The 17762-nt window shown below is 49.0% G+C and overlaps 6 protein-coding genes and 1 non-coding gene across 7 annotated transcripts in view; 5 read left to right on the top strand and 2 right to left on the bottom strand.

Annotated features, from left to right (window-relative positions):
• Pmar_PMAR020246 (hypothetical protein) overlaps nucleotides 1-1741 on the top strand; it is a gene marked incomplete at both ends in the record, with an annotated part of 4229 nt that extends 2488 nt beyond the window's left edge. The window contains 11 exons of the mRNA XM_002767025.1: nucleotides 163-348; nucleotides 443-546; nucleotides 612-676; nucleotides 734-814; nucleotides 859-952; nucleotides 1098-1157; nucleotides 1239-1299; nucleotides 1350-1428; nucleotides 1478-1532; nucleotides 1580-1673; nucleotides 1719-1741. Of these exons, the coding sequence (XP_002767071.1) occupies nucleotides 163-348; nucleotides 443-546; nucleotides 612-676; nucleotides 734-814; nucleotides 859-952; nucleotides 1098-1157; nucleotides 1239-1299; nucleotides 1350-1428; nucleotides 1478-1532; nucleotides 1580-1673; nucleotides 1719-1741 (902 nt within the window). The remainder of the gene's footprint in view (nucleotides 1-162; nucleotides 349-442; nucleotides 547-611; nucleotides 677-733; nucleotides 815-858; nucleotides 953-1097; nucleotides 1158-1238; nucleotides 1300-1349; nucleotides 1429-1477; nucleotides 1533-1579; nucleotides 1674-1718) is intronic.
• A 723-nt stretch (nucleotides 1742-2464) lies between these two features.
• Pmar_PMAR020245 lies at nucleotides 2465-2537 on the bottom strand. The gene has a single exon. It is a non-coding gene; the product is annotated as a tRNA-Val (tRNA).
• An 818-nt stretch (nucleotides 2538-3355) lies between these two features.
• Nucleotides 3356-4413, top strand: Pmar_PMAR020244 (conserved hypothetical protein; the record flags this gene model as incomplete). Its single annotated transcript, XM_002767024.1, has 6 exons — nucleotides 3356-3440; nucleotides 3486-3556; nucleotides 3588-3626; nucleotides 3746-3860; nucleotides 4124-4266; nucleotides 4327-4413. 6 exons carry the CDS (start codon nucleotides 3356-3358, stop codon nucleotides 4411-4413), a joined length of 540 nt encoding a protein of 179 aa, XP_002767070.1.
• Nucleotides 4414-4599: 186 nt separating this feature from the next.
• Nucleotides 4600-6085, top strand: Pmar_PMAR020243 (hypothetical protein; the record flags this gene model as incomplete). Its single annotated transcript, XM_002767023.1, has 6 exons — nucleotides 4600-4929; nucleotides 5255-5377; nucleotides 5426-5563; nucleotides 5608-5746; nucleotides 5794-5941; nucleotides 5995-6085. 6 exons carry the CDS (start codon nucleotides 4600-4602, stop codon nucleotides 6083-6085), a joined length of 969 nt encoding a protein of 322 aa, XP_002767069.1.
• Nucleotides 6086-8640: 2555 nt separating this feature from the next.
• On the top strand, nucleotides 8641-10198 carry Pmar_PMAR020242 (hypothetical protein; the record flags this gene model as incomplete). Its single annotated transcript, XM_002767022.1, has 9 exons — nucleotides 8641-8661; nucleotides 8801-8952; nucleotides 9041-9088; nucleotides 9387-9451; nucleotides 9498-9628; nucleotides 9674-9715; nucleotides 9776-9865; nucleotides 9910-10029; nucleotides 10079-10198. The coding sequence occupies 9 exons, from the start codon at nucleotides 8641-8643 to the stop codon at nucleotides 10196-10198; spliced, it is 789 nt and encodes a 262-aa protein (XP_002767068.1).
• A 2302-nt stretch (nucleotides 10199-12500) lies between these two features.
• On the bottom strand, nucleotides 12501-16501 carry Pmar_PMAR020241 (sortilin, putative; the record flags this gene model as incomplete). The annotated part of the gene is made up of 23 exons (XM_002767021.1): nucleotides 12501-12579; nucleotides 12622-12727; nucleotides 12774-12921; nucleotides 12994-13118; nucleotides 13160-13236; nucleotides 13287-13398; nucleotides 13440-13546; nucleotides 13655-13760; nucleotides 13807-13899; nucleotides 13954-14045; nucleotides 14096-14192; nucleotides 14234-14477; nucleotides 14557-14666; nucleotides 14710-14833; nucleotides 14874-14950; nucleotides 15044-15117; nucleotides 15418-15521; nucleotides 15566-15662; nucleotides 15716-15807; nucleotides 15853-15958; nucleotides 16037-16099; nucleotides 16145-16233; nucleotides 16397-16501. The coding sequence occupies 23 exons, from the start codon at nucleotides 16499-16501 to the stop codon at nucleotides 12501-12503; spliced, it is 2427 nt and encodes an 808-aa protein (XP_002767067.1).
• A 648-nt stretch (nucleotides 16502-17149) lies between these two features.
• Nucleotides 17150-17762, top strand: Pmar_PMAR020240 (Tryparedoxin, putative; the record flags this gene model as incomplete). The annotated part of the gene is made up of 3 exons (XM_002767020.1): nucleotides 17150-17237; nucleotides 17290-17518; nucleotides 17565-17762. Coding segments are annotated over 3 exons (515 nt in total), but the record flags the coding sequence as incomplete, so codon positions are not given.

Below are 17762 nucleotides of genomic sequence, written 5' to 3'. Positions count from 1 at the left end.
GGAGATCTCATCACATCGTTTGCACCTGTTAAAAAGAAGCGTCAGCTCAATAGTAATAGGAGGGCGATCATTTTAGCTCGCTAAGAGCGTGCGTTATCGCATACTTCGACAACTTGGGCCGTTATTCTTGTGGGAAATGGTGTGTATGTGATGTCATTGTAGGTTTCTTGGCCAACCGAGTGACTGATGATCGTATTGAGAACTTCGGTCAAGCTAAGCGCACCTTGCAGAAGAGACTTTCGGAATTCTCGGAATCCCCTCAAGATGAGGATATCAGGAATGAGTTTAAGTCAGAGGCATCGCCTGCTAAGAAGGCCAAGAAGGATATTCCGGAAGGCGTTCCTAAGAGTAGTAGTAGTAGTAGTAGTAGTAGTAGTAGTAGTAGTAGTAGTAGTAGTAGTAGCAGAGGCTGTGCCGTGCTGTTCACCGTGTGCTTGTTTAGGTGTCTATAGACAAATGAAGGAGTTCTTGCCCACTTTTGATGCGCATGTATCCAAGGTTGAGAAGATCTTTGATCTCAGTCGGGAGCTATTCACGAAGGAACTGGTATGTGACGATAGCTGATCTCTTTTTTCTGTGTTCCTGTGCAATGAAGCCTCGTTTGTTCTCAGCTTAGCAAGGCGGATGTGCAGAAGAGCGATCTGGCGTGGGAGTTATGCGAGTGGTTGAAGCAGGGGTAGTACTGTGCTGTCTCTTATTCGACCCCGAGAACTTACTGGGATCGTCTTGTTAGAGCCCGAGTTGGTCATAAGTGTACGAAGCCGAATATGGATCCTGTGTTCTCTTCCCGAATCATCCTTGACCTTGGCCGACAGTAAGTCAGGTGCTCGTGGGATCTTTTGATACTATGTGTTTTAGGTTTACGACTTGCCCTGTAGCCACCCGCACATACAAGGTCCACGACTTCGCCTCGCGTCTTGTCATCGTTATCGGTCTCCTTCGCCTCTTCCAGGTGGGTATTGGTAACCTGTTGTCCTAGAAATGTCGGGTACGGTCTAGGTGATTGTTCTCATTATTATTATTTTTCTTGTTGCTGTTATTATTGTTAGTGTATTTGTTGGTGTTATCAAGGCAACTTGAAAGTTTCATCCCTTCAGTTACGTCGAGAGAATCGTCTCTCATTCGATGAGACCAACACTTGGGGAGTTCCCGTCCCGGTAAGTGGTTGCTTTGCGGCAATGAGGACTATCTCTGGAGATATGCAATTCGGAGGTTGAATGTAACTTTATTCCTTCCAGCTCGCAAACTCCCTGTGGTACATCTTCAACGGTGAGAACCCGAGCGTGAAGAGAATGTCTGGTAGTACATCGCCTTTGCTGATTGATATTAATCATCCCTCTACTGTTCAGTGACCAGCAACTACAAGCTCTGCTGCTACTTGATTATCTCGATACTGGCACTAGCACAGGCTCCGGCTTGGTCGTTCGAGTGAGTGGAGTACGTTTATGGTAATCGTGGTGATGGTGACTCTCGTTAGGTTCTGTCACCTTTGCGAGGACGTCCCCACTATGAAGGATAAGGAGCTCTTCCAGGTCATTCACTATCACTGTCGATGATATATACGGGTTGTTGTTGTTAGACTCTGTGCTTCTGTGGCATCAAGGTGTCGGGAGGGATGGAGAAGCTTCGAGGGAAGTTGACGGCACCGTTACGCCCGATAATGTTGAATCAAGGTAATATAACAGGCTAGTGGAGTATGCGATAGGTGTCGGCTTCAGGTGGGGCTAGACGGAGGCCTTGAATGAAGGGATAGGAGCAAATCACGTTAACGTCTTTCTACGGAAACATTTACCACTCAAGCTAGGTTGGTTCAGTGTTTGTGTAGTTGAGTTGTCAATGTTGTCGGTGCACTGCGCATCGTCGGACGGTTTAGTTCGGATAGAGTATGTCTATATTAGTAAGAACGTGATAATAGTAATACGGGGTGATTCCTGAGAGCTTCATATGGATTATATATGTGCTTTCTTCCTGCTGGGTGTCTCCTATCCCACGTTCGACGTCTCTCGAGCCGTTTAGAGCGATGGCTCGTAGATCCTCTCCTACTCCATCTCGCAGGAGATCCAGTGATATGAGTCAATTCTCTCGAGAATCCGAAGCATTGACCCATTCCGTGGCTTTGGGGGCCTTTCCAGACCTGATGTATAGGTGGAGATCGTGGGCCGGTGAAGGTCGATCCGAAATTGGTCACACAATGAGCACTTAACCCCTCTTGCTGATGTGACCTCCGATATGTCGAGCCTGAACTTGAGTTACAGTACATCGACGCGTCCCATGTTGATCACTCTTTTCCGTCCTTGAGAGAACTTTTGATGTACTGGTTACTGCCTCGTACTGTGAACACCGAGGAATGACTTGTGTTCAGTCGTGGTGGCTCACCGGAGGTAAATCAGTATAGTTCAACTTCAGTTTCGCTGTTAACGGGACGAAGCGGGACAATGGGTAATAAAGCAGTAATAATCGCAAATACCAGGAGCGGGGATCGAACCCGCGACCTTCTGCGTGTAAGGCAGACGTCATAACCACTAGACTATCCCGGCTATAAAACAGATTGTGTGCTGTAATCGCTTGTGTGTGAATCTCGGCCTTGTAATTACGAAGCGTGGCTGAAGGCATCAACGCAAGCATACAGTGGAGGGACAATGTAATCTAATTACTTTTTGTCATGCTCGCTCTTCGGGTGTCATACACTTGCACTGAACGACCGTAGAAATGAGCGCTCGCCCGATGGCTTGCGACAAGCAAATCAGTTATCATCTTCATATCGCAACCAAAGAATAAGATGTTCCTTTTCTGCATGTTTAGCAGATCAGTGCGTTGCCTGCTATTACGCTTGTGAAAGTTTCTTCTCAAATTTGTGCGAGCGCTTCCGCACAATAATCTCAGGTTGATTCGAACCAGGCTGACTTTTCCAGGAAAAGTTTTCCTGGGACTCGAATTGATGGATCTAGTTGCATTGGTTTCTCCTCCCATCTGCATATGGCAACTCGCCCGGAGCATATAGCCCCACCTGAATTCTTCTATGATGAAGGAACGGCCGAGAAGTAGTGCGATGCTTCAACATTACCCTCATCATTGTTTGTTCGACCCGCGACCTGATTGCAACACATATGTCGATCGCTGTCTGAATGGTCGTTTGCTCAGATACGCCGCGAACAGCTGTATGATCGACGTCCAGAGTAAGATGACGAGTTGATGATGTTGAGTGATGACCAACCCAGCTTGGTGAGCGCACATCGGCTTAGTGCTCTCGAGTCGGTATTCCGGGTGTTGTATGTATGCACAGGTTCTTGGTGTCGGAGTATGTTCAGGAATCTCAGAAGTTGTCCTCAGAGAACACTGACATTTCTTCGTTGATATGGGTGCATCATCAGCTATGCCAAACGTGGCTCTGTTAGGTTACTGGGTTCTCATTGTTATCGTGAAAAGGAGTATTTCTAAAGGTGGGAGTTATGGAAGGAAAGCGTTTGTCCAACAGTTGTGTTTAGGTCGATGGAAGTGGAGAATTCCTCCAGGGAGACATGGGCTCTACAATGGCTGTATAACTCTGATGTCAAAGGTGATGATCTTGGGTTCGATGATGCTTGTAGGTCACGAGCCGTATCGGCGACTACAGGAACTTTTCCCAGGTCTTGTTCAATTGACTGAAAGAAGGCTGGAGGGCAGTACTACAGTTTTATCCCAAAAACGAGGAACAGGTAGAAGGGTCTAGTAGATCGACGAGAGCTCATAGAGGGTTCATGGTCAGGTCGAGATGTTCACAAGTGCTGCTATGCGCTCGGGCTTTGGCAGCGGCGGTCTTGTGGTGGACTTCCCTCATTCTTCGAAGGCCGAGAACCACTTCCTTGTACTATATGCTGATAGTAGAGGGTGGCAATATATAGTGTCACGTATATTATCGACAGTGTGGTTTGCGCTCACTATATAAGTACCGCAGGTTGACGGCTACTGAAGCGTTCGGTGCTTCCTGATTGGAGATGAACATAGATAGGTATTACGTTAACCTCTACCTTATGATATACACATTGTGGTCACATATACATATTTATAATATATTCAAACCATATACAAATGATTACTAGACATTGTATACTGTATGAGACAACTTTGGTGGTATTCCGTGTAGGTTCCAACGCCACGGTGCCGCAAGGCCTGATGGGTACTGCTGATGGGAAAGCGATGGTTGAGGGTGATTCGGCAGTGCGGAATGCTGGGAGAGTGAGCAGGAATAGAGGCCTGAGGAGGCGGGACCGGCTACACGAAGGAAGAGTAGTAGAGATGAGCATCAACTCTGATGGTGGTTTCATCCGGTTAGTCATGGCACTTCAGACAGCAGTGAAGGCACGCAGTTGGACCCAGGAGGAGGAGGAACGACATCGTGCTCAGGGCCGTGATGTAGAGCATGACTCAAAGTGATTCCCATGCGGTCATTACTCTCACTGACCTCTGACCCTTGGTTCTGAGCTGTGTGTATTACATGTCCTCCCTATTACGTTGATATCCTCCGATAGTTTCCACTGATCTTCGTAGCTGTTTATTCTGATCGATTTTGGGTGCGTACGTTGGTGCTCGATAGCTGCTTGTTTCATCCTTTTTCTGCTCATGCCATCCCAGGGTAGTTTGTGTGCTACCCGTTGTAGTCCTAGGCTGCTCAGCCTGGCTGCAAGAGGAGGCAAAACTACCAGCAAGAAAGCTGTCGTCACTTCTCGTAAAAGTGTCGGGAATGTTCGGGCGCGCAAGAAGTCTCCGAAACGCAAGCTGGGTGGGTCGAAAAAAGCCCTTCCTCGTAAAGTGAGGAAGGCGCGTAAAGTGTCCCCACCTGGTCCGCTTGAGGCAGCATCAAGCACTGACAGACTAGTCGCTCCTAGTCTGGTGATGAGGAGGTCCAAGCGGTCTACTGCCTGTGAACCCATTGAGGGGCGCGTCGTTGAGGTGATTCGGGATAGTCAGTCGGGCTTACTGAACAGGCCTGAGTCAGCTGTGCGCGCTTCCGGAGGTTGTTGTAGTTGGCGTTCTTGAGCTTTTTTTTATTTGGGGGGCCTACATTAATCGCCTCAGTAATTGTGGAATATAATTGTTGTCATTAGGATGGATGTATTTATTGCTAGCGGTGTTGTAGCGTATTGAAGCGCGTCGTTTTATGAAGCTGAAGGTTGTGGGTCAAATCCCGTCTGGATTGTTTAGCTGATTAGTGTCCCACTCGAGGCATCAGTAGAGTTCAGGGAGTTACATCCTGTTATTGCTGAAGTCATTTCAGATCTGCCCCACGACGGGGGTAATGAGATTGAGGAGCTGTGAAGCGCCAACCAGACGCAGTCGAAGGCTCATCGGTACTGCGCGCCCAGAGGAGGTGAATACTGCCTCTAGGCAACTTTATTTGGTAGGTGACAAGCGGTCGTTGGTGAGTGGGATTTTCTCTGCTTGGTAGGTCCATGAAGTTGTCGTGGATTACAGGAGGTGCCTTGGTTATGGATTGTTTATGAAGGACTTCCCCTCATGTGAGATGAAGATACTTTTTGAGCGCAGCTTTTTCCCTGGGAGCAGCATGCATGGTGCTACTTTATGCGTAGGGGGGAGGGTACATCATTCGAAACGGTATGGTTGGTGTAGGTGTTTGAGGAGGAGAAGGAGGAGGCGAGCAAGACACGACCGGTCGTCCTTGCTTCATGTCTCTACCGTTATGACTCGGTCACTAGAGATGCAATGATTTTGCTCTTCGCCACTGCCGACGAAGTCAAATTTAAGAGAAGTACGGGCAGCTGACGCTGTTTTGTTAGAGTAGAGCTGAGCTCTTAGGTCGTACTAGTTTCTCGTGTCGAGGACAGGGCTTTGGCCGCCTCCTCGACCACATGCTGTGCGTATGGTTGAGGGAGCACCGGGAGTGTCGATCTGTTTACGTTGAGATGCTAGATGAGTCAGTGACGAAGTTTTGGGCTAAACTCGGGTGAGAGGTTTACCACTTCCTTTCCTTCACTGCGGTGACTGGGGAGCTCTTAGGTACGACAGATTGAGCAGTCGCATTGACCTTAGTCAGACTACCCGAGGGTTCGATGGGACGGAGTTGGCCCGCAAGAAGCTGGGCTCATGAGGTCCCGCGTCAGTTGGTTTTTCCGCAGTTTCCTCCATGACGGTTCGATCGTGCGCTGTGGGGAGCCTTAGAGTTGACTCATTTTAATTCATGCGGATCATTTTGTTGTTCCTATTGCCCATAATACCCGTCCCGGGAATTGAGCCCAGGATCTATATAGTGACTCAGATGACTGGTACTGTTGTAGTATCAGGTCTACTACCATTGACGCTTTTTGACGACTAGTGCTAATTTGTAGAGTATGTTAGACTTAGACACATTTAGTATACTTCAAGCCGAAAAAATACCTCTGTCGTGATCACCACCCTTGTCCTTGTGTTGGCATGGGGGAACTCCTCACGGCAGGTAGCATGTGATTGGTCTCTATGGTGAGAGGTGGAAGGTTCTTCGGCGGAGAAGTTTTCAATCCGAAGTTCATCTGTATGCAGATATTGGCCCTGCAGGTGAGGACCAGTCTTCTTTTCTTGCTGATTTGAGCTTCAGGGCTGCTACTTTTTACTCCTGGGCCGGTATGCGGATCCTGATCCACGCGTGATCCTGAGAGAAAAATCACGTCATAAGATCAATGTGATGATTTTATGACATGAACCGGATCTTTTTTCTCGGATCAACAAAATTGGGATCATGGAACAGGATCATAGATCATTCTCGTAATCTGTAGATCACATCACCCATGATCCTGTCAGTTTTGGATTGGGATCGTAGGTCAGCAGAGAAGTTGGCATATCATGAGTGATCCGATCACTTAACAACTAGTAAGACATACGATCAAGGATTGCGCAGAAGCGAAACCAACAGAGAGCGTCACCCAAGAATCGAACCTGGTTAATTCGGATGAAGACCAGTCTCTCATCCGATCTGCCAATTATCCTGGACGATCTTTTGTAGGAATAACTAAGTGGAGTTGAAGACCGGCGTGTAATAAGCTCGAGACGCGACGTTTTAGATGCCTTGTAAGATATTGAGGGACAATATTGAATTCTAGTAATGGTTTCAAAGGGCGTTAAGCTACGATAATTAGTTTTTGGCTTTAAACGTAGCCTTAAATGAGTTTCACGAACGGCCATGCAGTGGTCGAATTCCATTCTTCGAATGTACCTCGTACATAGTACGGAGGCTACGTACGAATTTATGAATCTCCTCGGTTACTAAGGCTCAGTATACACTTACAAGTGAGTCTCTATACCACAGAGTATGTGTGGAACATTTTGAAGGGGTCAGGATCACGGATCACGAGTAGTGTAACGTAGCAAAAGAGCCCCGTTACAGGATCACTGTATCTTAACACGTAAAGTACCACTGATCCGTAAACTGCTCCTTTTGTGGATCAGAATTTTGATCCAATACTTGATCCGGATCAGATGGTGATCCCTCGGGACCGAACGGATCACGGATCAACGTAATTTCTCAACTCGTCCGAGAATTTCTCAACTCCTTGATCTCTGGATCACGGATCAAGTTTTTTCTCAAGAATCATAGATCAGGATCAAAAATGAGGTTTACGCGAGATCTAGATCACAGATCACGGATCAATATCAAAGTTCAGGGATCAAGATCAACGGTCCAGGATCAGGATCAAAGATCATGGATCAAGATCAAGCATCACAGATCTGACTCACGCATCTCGGATCGCGAAAGATTCAGCTCAGACGTCTAGATCAACGAGTGATCTGGATCATGTGCTTGATCTGTGGATCAGGATCCGCATACCGGCCCTGGTCGCGGGTGTGTGTACTCTCAACCAACTCTACGGTGTGCCTGTGGCTTTAGTAGTGCCCCTGGGGTACCTGCTGTTGAACAGGACCGTACTTGTCAGATGACGACGTCGGCTTCGCCGATACAGAGAGTTCGATCGTGACCGGAGTTTTGGTTTTCATAAGCCATTGATGTGAGCTTCTTTCTAACGGCGGTGATCTGTTATGGGCATTCCTAGGTCCCTTGTACTGAGCTATATTGTGAAGCGTGCGAAGGAGTGCCTCGACTTCGTGGTAACAGACCACGTATGGCATTTGGCCTCGATGTGGGTAGAGATGGGCCGTCTGGCTGGCTTGCCTTAGTGTTATGGTGGCTATGGCACACCACGGCTGCGACTGTAACGGTGCTGCTAGCTGAGTAAGGCTCCGGTATATGTCTTTGAATCGCGGGGGTGTCGTCGGATATCTATGCATGCAGCTGGAGACTCGTGAGATCTCATTAGGGGGAGGCAACGAAGTGCTGGAGCGGGGAGAAGTTGGCAAGTCGAAACGCACTGAAGATGAACCTCCGGCAGAGGTGGACTGTATTTAATTAATGTGAACTACCAGTGTGATAAACAACTTGTGTAGTAATAGTAACATTAAGCTGGTGACGATTTTAGTTGAGTGATCACTGCGTGGGTCGGTCAGGGGAGTTCCTGCTATCGGTCTGAATCGATTCTCACGATGTATTGTTCGTACAGTGTTACAGTAGGTCTCCTTCCCCGTAGTAGCAAATGAGTGCACTGAAGCTTGGCACGATCGGGGTCGGGCTGAGTACCACTATATGTCTGTGAGCTGGGATGGTCATTGCCTTTTACCATGTATGCTATCGACCCTCAGGTGGGACTGTTATTATCAGGAGGATCGGGCGAGTTGTCATTCGTATAAAGACGCTATAAAGCAGTGGTGGGCAGTGAGGGGAGCTCAAGTGGGGCCAGTTGTTGTCATACCACGCTCGGGCGAAATCTGGATTCTTTAGTGTCTTGGATTTGTGGCGTCGAAACTCTTCTATTTGGAGTGTCGAGATTTCGCCAAAACACAGGAAAAGATGCGCTTACTGAACGGCAAGTCGAATAGTGTAGATGCGGAGGACTATGAGAACATCTCAAAGATTCGGTGGATGCGACGAGGGTAAGTGTACGCTAAGGGCTGTGTACGATACCGGTGATAGCCTCAACACACAGTAGTCGTTATTCCGATGCTCATCTTTTTCTATCAGGTGGATGTTGATGGACAAGTGGAGGTATTGGAGGAATCTCGGCCTAGTGTGAGTAGTCTGCTGAGTTGCGATGCGAAGCAGGGACACATTCCACTTCGAAAGATAACGTTCCCCAGGGTGTGATGACAATGAGGAAAATGTTCCTAGCCATGTGGGAAATTCAAAATGAGTTCCTCCCGGGGAACATTGAAGGTTCCTGGATGATTCCCCGATGCAAAGCCGCTGGTCCTACTAAAGCGTTTATATATCATCTAAGGTTCGACAATATCGATCGGCGATATCCTCGTGCCGTGAGTCACCTACGTCGAATAGCGTTGGTGCCTGGGGGCTCGCGGCTGTATATCAGCTGTGAGAAGAACCCGTCGAGCTGGCTCTATACGGAGCCGATATCATCACGGTTCATTCAAGATGGTGGGGCAAACCACGCATGGGCCCCTGGTGAGCGTTGCTCTTTCAGAGGAAGTGCGTGAGTACGTACGGGCGGTTTGTGCTTGCCGCGATGAGAATTTGGCGATCATACAAGGGAGCCCTCGGGGGGCTTTGGAGCTCTTCGACAACTTGATCAAAGAGAAGAAGCGCTTGATACAGGTAAAGCGACTTGAGGGTGTCTGTGATAGAGCGTTTTCCTGTCAGGACATTCGAAATTGCCGCCTTTTCGACAGAGAACGGAAGCCGGTGTTATCGAAAGTTGTAGGTTTAGTAGTCGAGATGCTGCGTATTGTGTGTTGGTATCAGTTGCGAGCCGAGATCGAATCCCACGGCTTGTATTTGGCAGCACCCAAGCGGGCTAGGCTGATGAATTTGACGATACCACATAAGCCTGGGGTCTGTCTAGAAGGCATTCTCTCGTGTAGCTTAGTTTCGGACAGGACCCCGAGAAGCCCCTGAAGTTGGACTTGCTCTTCCCCAAGTTGTCTCTGCTGATAGACACGTCGATTGTCGAGGATAGGGAGGCTATGGAGAGGTTTATGTCCATGACTGAACAACGGGTGTGGAATGGCTGTTTTGAAACCTGTGTGCGATATCGCACTGTTTTAGGCACCGGTTTATGCCCCCTTCCTCTTCACTGGTAGCGAGCTTTTCCCGGAGTACATCGTCGGCATCAACTTATCCGATCAATGGCGTCAATTTGTGATGGACCCATCGCTAGGAGAGTAGGGCATCTCGTCTCAGGGTTGGCTCATGTTAATACGCTGTACAATATTGATGTGAAGATACATATTCCGGAAGGCTGACAATGACGAGATTGTTCAATACAGCGAGCTCGTCCCTGGTAGCTCGTACAGAGTAACACTGAAGTGGTGGAAAGCTAAACTTGGCCATCTAGCAGAAAGAGACCTGCCTTTCGTAGGGTTCATATCTCCTGTTCGGTAGGGCCCTGTGATGCCTCAGGTCTTGCGTATTGTTGGCTTCACGGAGAGTCCCTTGGGGGACCACTGTGGAGCGCCTATTGTTGAAGTCGTGTCGGATTCAAGAGAAGTGGGTGAACCGAGTGCTGCACAGCTCTGATGTCACGTTACACGATGTTAGCGAGGTGTGGTTTCCGTATGCATCATTGATTTTCGTTCATTCAGTACTGGTTTAATTAGCCAGTGTCGACACTTTCGACCGATTATGGGATGTTAAGCTTCCCGTGAGCATCGTAGTCGCTCCTCTCGCTGCCTCGAAATGGTCTCGAGTCGAAGGCCTGGCGATGGTATGGAGAGTTCACGGTGTGAGAGAAGAACTTTCTGTAGGATATACAAGGCGGTGGGTACGCTATCTCGCCTAGGCTGTGATTTCGTCGATTCCGTTGGTGATGGGATCGGTCATTGGAGCTCGCAAACACGTTGATACACAGGCGAACCTAACAAGTGACCACTTGGAAATAACCTACTACAAGCTGACTGCTGTCAGCCGTGGGTTCGAATCGGCATTGAATGAGTCAGCTCGGCTTGCCCACCGACAAGGAGGTGACCCTTAGGCCCTTCTGAGAGAATAACATTCCACTGCAGGGTATGAATGAACACGCATGTACAAGCTATTGCATGGGAGCAATCCCCTTTCCAGTACCATCAGGACTCTAAGCATGTCGTGGACGCACTGTAAGTATGTTAGATACTTATGTTCGAGGAGGTGGACAAGGACTACTTTCTAAGGCATAACAAGAAGGTTGACGACGAGCCCGTAGGACGGGTACAAGCCAGGGGTAAGGGTGTAGTGGTCATGGTCATTTTCAACGGTAACGGAGGAGAAAATGAAAGTTTACAAGTATGTTGTTGATGACTCTATTGTAAGAGTTATTCAATGAGGTCTGTGAGACATGTGTTTCGGGTAACTAGCAGTGTTGTGTTCGTAAGTGATGGTGTAGAAGAAGCTGTTCTATTCTATAAAAGTAACAGCATACAGTTCAAAAACATTACAACCTTCCAGAAACATCTGACGGCCTGCATTCACTAAGCCTACGAACACTATGCTTATACGACCTACGCGCTCTTCTCATGCCATAGCCTCAACGGCAAAATGACGATGTTCAGCGATCGGGGGCGCTCCTACTGTGGCTGATGGCAAAAACACTATCGCTTGCCTCGCTGGCGGAAACGTATTCCTATCATGCTGTAGCTACCACTATGGTATGAAAGTTGATGGTCATGAAATCTTCACTGTTCCAATCCACAGAGAGCGAATTCGACTTCACCAATGACCCTGGGAATCACGTGATATGCTATCTCTCACCACAGAACCTCGAAAACAACAGCGAGAGAAGAGTTGGGCGTTTCGAGGCAAACTGAAACCTCAGAGATGTACATCCCGAACCGTTCGTGTTAACCCTCGGGCTGATTTTCATAGAGGAAATTCTCCTTTGTTGTCTTTTCTTGCTGTTCCGAAGGTGCCGACAAGCTCCACGAAAGACTCGAACGAAACAGTCACCGTATTCTCAGAGCACGGCGATCGACTGGTGCCTCAGTGTGACCATGTGCCCACGTGCTAAGATAGAGTGCACGGAAACTTTAGTATGTGTCAAGCGGAAAGTCTTCGTTGTCGAATCCTGAGCTCGACCTGGGGGGCTGCAGTTTCGGCACAGTCGATGCTGCTGACGAAAGACCCCCTGCACGCATGCGCACCTATCACATGGCTGCGGAATCCGGGAGAGCGGTAATCTCGTGATCATCATCCTCGAATCGCGAATCAACAGCTCGACATATTCCCAGTTCTCACGGTGAGAATCTCACCTGGAAGTCTCCATGCCGGCGTTGAGCATCTCCACCGTCATCAAAATCGTAATCGAGAGACTCCTCAGAGTCGCTACCTATATTGTGATGAACCTATCATCGCTCAATGAACCGCTACAGTACCACATTATCACTTACAGCGTGAATGTCCCCTTTTTTCGAACGCCCAACGTTAGCACAGTATTTATCTAGTGAAGGCGCATCCCCGACTCTGGGGGCGAGCATGTACTAGGACGTGGTCAGCGACCCTACTCATCATCCTCATTATCGCTCATGTATCCTACCGCTTCCTCGCCAGCTCTGGCCAAGGTGGCATACTTAACATACCTGCGCATCACCGCGCGACTTTGCAAGCCACATCGGACGCACCTCAGAGTTTCGAAGCCACCATTGCTGCCCGGTCCAGAAGAGGCATGATTCAGACCAATGAGCACGATGATGAAAAACACGACGAGACCAACCGCTACCCAGGCCGCTGAATATAAACTCTAACCGTCAGCGCCGACCGTTTCTGGCGATACCTTTAGAGAGCGGACTAGAGCTAGGGCACGGCACCTGGGCCTGGGCTGGAACGAAACCACCTTCACAAGTATCGCCGGGGACTCTACGATAGGCGTCCGCAAAGTATGCACTCGAGGATGTGCATTCCATCTCTTCTGGTGTTAACACCTACTGTGGGCATCAGCGTCGACCAACAAGCATTCAGGTAAGCTCAGACCGTCAGGCTACCACTGCTGTTACCGCGTCAACATCGACTGGCTTGCATTCAGTTTCACCCAACGTCCTCGCGAAGCCTAACGCGCAATGATAGTCCTCAAAGGTGCATGGACAGTTGTTCTTGAAGACGGGCCTTTCAAACGTTTCACCTAAGCTCTGCATTGCTCAGTGCGCCATTAGCGGCGCTTACCATTGAAACACTTTGCATGTGGCTTTCGGCGGACATAACTGGTGATGCGCCCGAGAAGGCATGAGTCACTGGAGACTCTGAGGAAGTGGTAGATAAGGACAGAGCATCGAGTTGCGATTGCACTCACATGCCAGCGCTGGGAATCCAGGTTTCGTAGTCGGTCGATGGGCCATCAGGAGCCCAATAGCCGCTACATATTCTTGGCAGAATCGTCGAAAAGTCGAGATGATAGAGTACACCTGTGTGGAGGTATCGGGTGGGGCCATCCCGTGATTTTCACCCTGGTAGTCTCGCGTGCCGTATACGACGAATTTGGTCGATGCCGCTGAGTCCGATGTGAGAATGTTGGTAACGTGGAAAGGCTCTGCGCCCAGGTCGAAGTCATACCTTCGGAAATCGTCAGACCTCAGTGTCGGCTGCAACAGGATGAGATTCAGTGGTGAGGCGGTTGATTCGCAGATTTGTGTCGATCAATGTCCTATGTAGTGTCGGTACCAGTCAGACCCCTCGGTCCATGAGAAAACAACACTGTTAGTTTTTCGAGTTGCATCTGCCATCACTATCAAGGCTCCGTGGTCACCAATCTCATAGGAGTATGAGCCTTGGGAGAAAGGCGATGACAAGCTACTATGATGGCCTGGACTCACCCGCATGGACCTCTTGCCATGTGAGGCCGCCATCACGGGAAAGATACGTGTTGATCTCATCTTGTTCATACCGTAAATAGGGACCAATATTGCCTACAGCAACCACCTCGCTCAAGTTCAGACACTAACGCAGTGGAAAGGCGTCACCCATAGCTAGAATGATCCCAACTGCTGCTTCCGTTGCATATATGGGCATCGATACAACTTCACTGGAAACGACATGTAAATGTACTGAGCATCTGAATAACTCGCGGTATCGCAAAATCAGAAGTTCATGGGAGATTTTCACTTTGCCTTAGGGCATTCTATTGGACGCCCTTCATGATCGTCTTGTGGAGGGTCGAGATAAGTCCACATGCCCCCGTTGTCGAAGCTGATGACTGTCCCTGGCAAACTTGATGGACGACTACGACGAAGCAGAGCATACTTATATAGTCCTCATCTCTCGAAGGCTTCACTGATCCATGATGGCCCTGGAACTCGATACCCTCCTGAAAAGGGGTCCTCCAGATAGCGGCCGCTCCCGAATGACCAACCACAGGTTCGTCGCCCACGAGCTCGCCTTCTTCCTCGGAGAAGGCCACGAGAGGGTCATCGACATAGTTGGCTATATAAACACCGTCCATTGACACGATACGTTCTATGGCCACTTCGCCGTCCTCGTTGCTTGCCTGAACCGCACGATTGCCTTTACAGTGATTGGCCGAGAGTAGCATGGACAGTCGAGGCAATCATCTCTCCCCTGCTTACCACATTGGGCAAGCTAAGAGAGAATAGTGTTCCCGTTGCATCGCTTGCGTAGATGTTGCCAACCTCTCGACCGTTTTTCCACCCGTGATGGACGTGGAGCATGACAAAACCTGTGACTGCAATGAATGCAATGTGAAGGTCTAGGTAGGGCACCGTGGGCGGCGTCGAGAATCGTGTAGCTGTGTTGTTCAAGTGCCACGGGGATCCTCGCTGTAGCGAACGATTTCGCGCCGTTGGCTGATACTTCCAACCGAACGGTGTTGCCTGAGACCTCTTCCTCTGTGAACACTCCGCGGAAGGACCTCACTGCCGGGCACGGCTTCAGCCACGAAGAGGTAGTCCTTGGTCATCACAAACTTGTTGCCACCAGGTATGAGAGTATTGACCGATTGCCCTAAGGAGAGACCGGTCATGGTACTGTCAATGCTCGTGCGTTGTGAGTTTCAAATTCGAAATCGGGCGGCTTCCATTTCGAATCGAGCGCTACCGTTGTCATCAGTGCACGCAAAGTCGATGTCTGAGAACCATCCGTGGAGATGTGGTTGGTCTCCAGACTTCTTCCTGAAACCTCCGGTATCGCCTTCGTATGCGAAAGAAGTCAATTGAGACAAACAGGGAACAGCTCGTTCACGGCTATAGACTGGAATGACTCGGATCAAGCGAGAAAACCTTTGTGTCGTGATGGAACTTTTTCTTCGATAACGTCTGGTTTTCTCAGTCGACCTCAAGAGCTTCCTCGGTACATTATGAAGATTTACACATAACTTTGAAGAAAAATGTACCAAAACCAACGAAAATTTTCCACAATTTTCATTTTCCCATAGATGCGAGTTGAGATGAGCTCTTGCCCTGTGATCTCACTTGTGATGTGTGAAATATATCCTATTGGCAGATCCGAACTTGGTAGATCCCCAACTGAACTGGACCACATATGATGCTACTATAGAGAAAGTCTTGCCACCGTCCTGAGGAAATGATCCTCGCTCAGCTGTTCGTTGATGGATTTTACACTGGTGCGGTAGAGAGCGTGCTGGCAGGCATTATTAGGATCTCGCTCATGCGTGTGGAGATCGCAGGATTTGCTCCAGGATGATACGAGAGCCGACCTGGTGAAGGGATGGGAGATTCGACAGAGGTCATCGATGTGATCTGGTTCGACTTTGGGTCAGTTGGGTGGAACAAGTACGTATGGAGGCCATGGTGTTTGATAAACCTCCACGACTTGCCTGAATCCTCACTGAGGTAGTGCACCTGTTGCGGCGGCTCTACAGTCGAGGCTTAGTGCTGTAATCTTACGTGCTTCACTCCTACTAGGAGAACGACTTTGTTATCGCTGGGATGCGGTTCAATCAGCTTTATTCGGTCGCTGTCAGCAGGCATCTCATTGACACCAGTTGTTCGCCTGAATACCGCAGTTTCTGTGCGAGTGTAGAGGAGTGGAAGCATCCGTCCAAAGGTCAGCTGAATTAACGAGTCTTACGTGATAGACTTTTGGCCGAGACCATCTGTTATTTTCTGCCAGGATAGGCCGGAGTCGGGCGACCTTGCAGGCCTCCAGCGTTAGGCTCAGGTTGCTCTCTCGACTTACCGATACACGTGTCCGTTCTCTGTCCGGAATAATATGACTTCTTGTTTTTCACCCAAGTACACGATATCGGCTATCGGACTGTCGGGCGACTGAAAGGTTATCAATCTCAACGTGTGCTGCTACTGCGATCGATCCAGCACGAAGTGAGTGGTCGAGGAAATACTAGCCGAGAGCGAGAGATTTGATATTGCACACGAGCCTGGTCAGTGACATTCGGACTGCAATGTAACTCCTAGGGAAAACATATCTTACCATATCTTGAATGGCGACCTTGGGGTCGCTCGCAGATGAGGCTTTACATCTAGAGACACCACAGAGATGGAAGATGAATACGAACAGCGATACGTCGAATAGCATATGGAGTGAGAAAGGAAACGAGTGGAATAGCTTCAGAGAACCTGCTCGGAATCATCACAGGTTCTAGTCCCACATCCGTCATTTTTTCCGTCAATATCGCTTGAAAATCTACATAATCTTCCACCAAGGAAGTATCCAATTACCTTCTGTTCATCGTCTGGAAAGGAGATAGAGCATGGGCTGATGTGACACCGAAGAATGCGGTTGCTCTCCTTCTATCGTTTACTGGTACATAGATATTTCTAAGACATCCGATAGACACATCTCACATATCTTGGGGTGATTCACAAAATCCACGGAAGAACGACGAAATCCAAGGAGGTTTGTCGCTCGCCCTCAGCAGTTCGGGTTTCTGGTTGCCTTGGGTAACAGCTTTCACCCGTGTAACAGCTCGGGTTTCCGGTTGCTTTGATAACAGCTTTCATCTGTATAGCAATTCGGAGTTCCGGTTGACTTGTCGGGTTTCGGGTGGGGTTTCGGGTTTACCCTTCAACTATTCTTCCTTGCATTTCGTATATCAACCCATATCTTGGCACACTTCTTGTCTGCATCTTCGACGTTTTTCCGTTTCATCTTTACTACCCGGATTTTCGAAAGTGCGATTGTTGCGACCATGTTGATCTTCCACCCAGCTTCGTTGCTTTCCAAATGGTATCACAGTCACTCATCGACCTCTTCGGAGATCATCTTGTTGTTGACGACGGACGCATGGTGGAAACAGCGTCTGCCCTGGAAGGTACCACCCGCCTCCATTCCCGTTATCTGCAGTCGATGTTATTCTGCTGTAGGTTGCACAGCAGTTGGGATTTACTTCTCGGCTCACTGGTGCCCACCTTGCCGACGATTTACTCCCGAATTGGCGCGTAACTATACCGAGCACTACGTCAAGAAGGGTCTTAAGATCGTCTTTGTTTCCTCTGACCGGTCCGAAGCGGCATTCAATGAGTACTTCAGTGAGATGCCGTGGTTGGCATTGCCTTTCAACGAACGTGGTATGAGAGATAAGCTATCGAAAAGGTCACAACACGTTGACCAGCACACGTGGAACTCTGTGTGGGTGCAGGTTCAAAGTGTCGGGCATTCCTATGCTCGTCCTTGTCAATCCGGAGGGTCAGACAATCACCACTGACGGTCGTGGTGCTGTCGCTGACGACCCAACAGGAGAGGACCTTCCTTGGATTCCAAAGCCGATCACTGAACTACTCCCAAGGAACTTCATCGATAACGACGGCAAGGAAATCGATAGAGAAAGTCTGGCAGG

This window comes from Perkinsus marinus (assembly GCF_000006405.1).
Source record: "Perkinsus marinus ATCC 50983 genomic scaffold scf_1104296971228, whole genome shotgun sequence".
Lineage (NCBI taxonomy): Eukaryota > Perkinsozoa > Perkinsida > Perkinsidae > Perkinsus > Perkinsus marinus.
The sequence above is the reverse complement of the archived record's forward strand: the minus strand, read 5'-3'. Positions and strand labels throughout refer to the sequence as shown.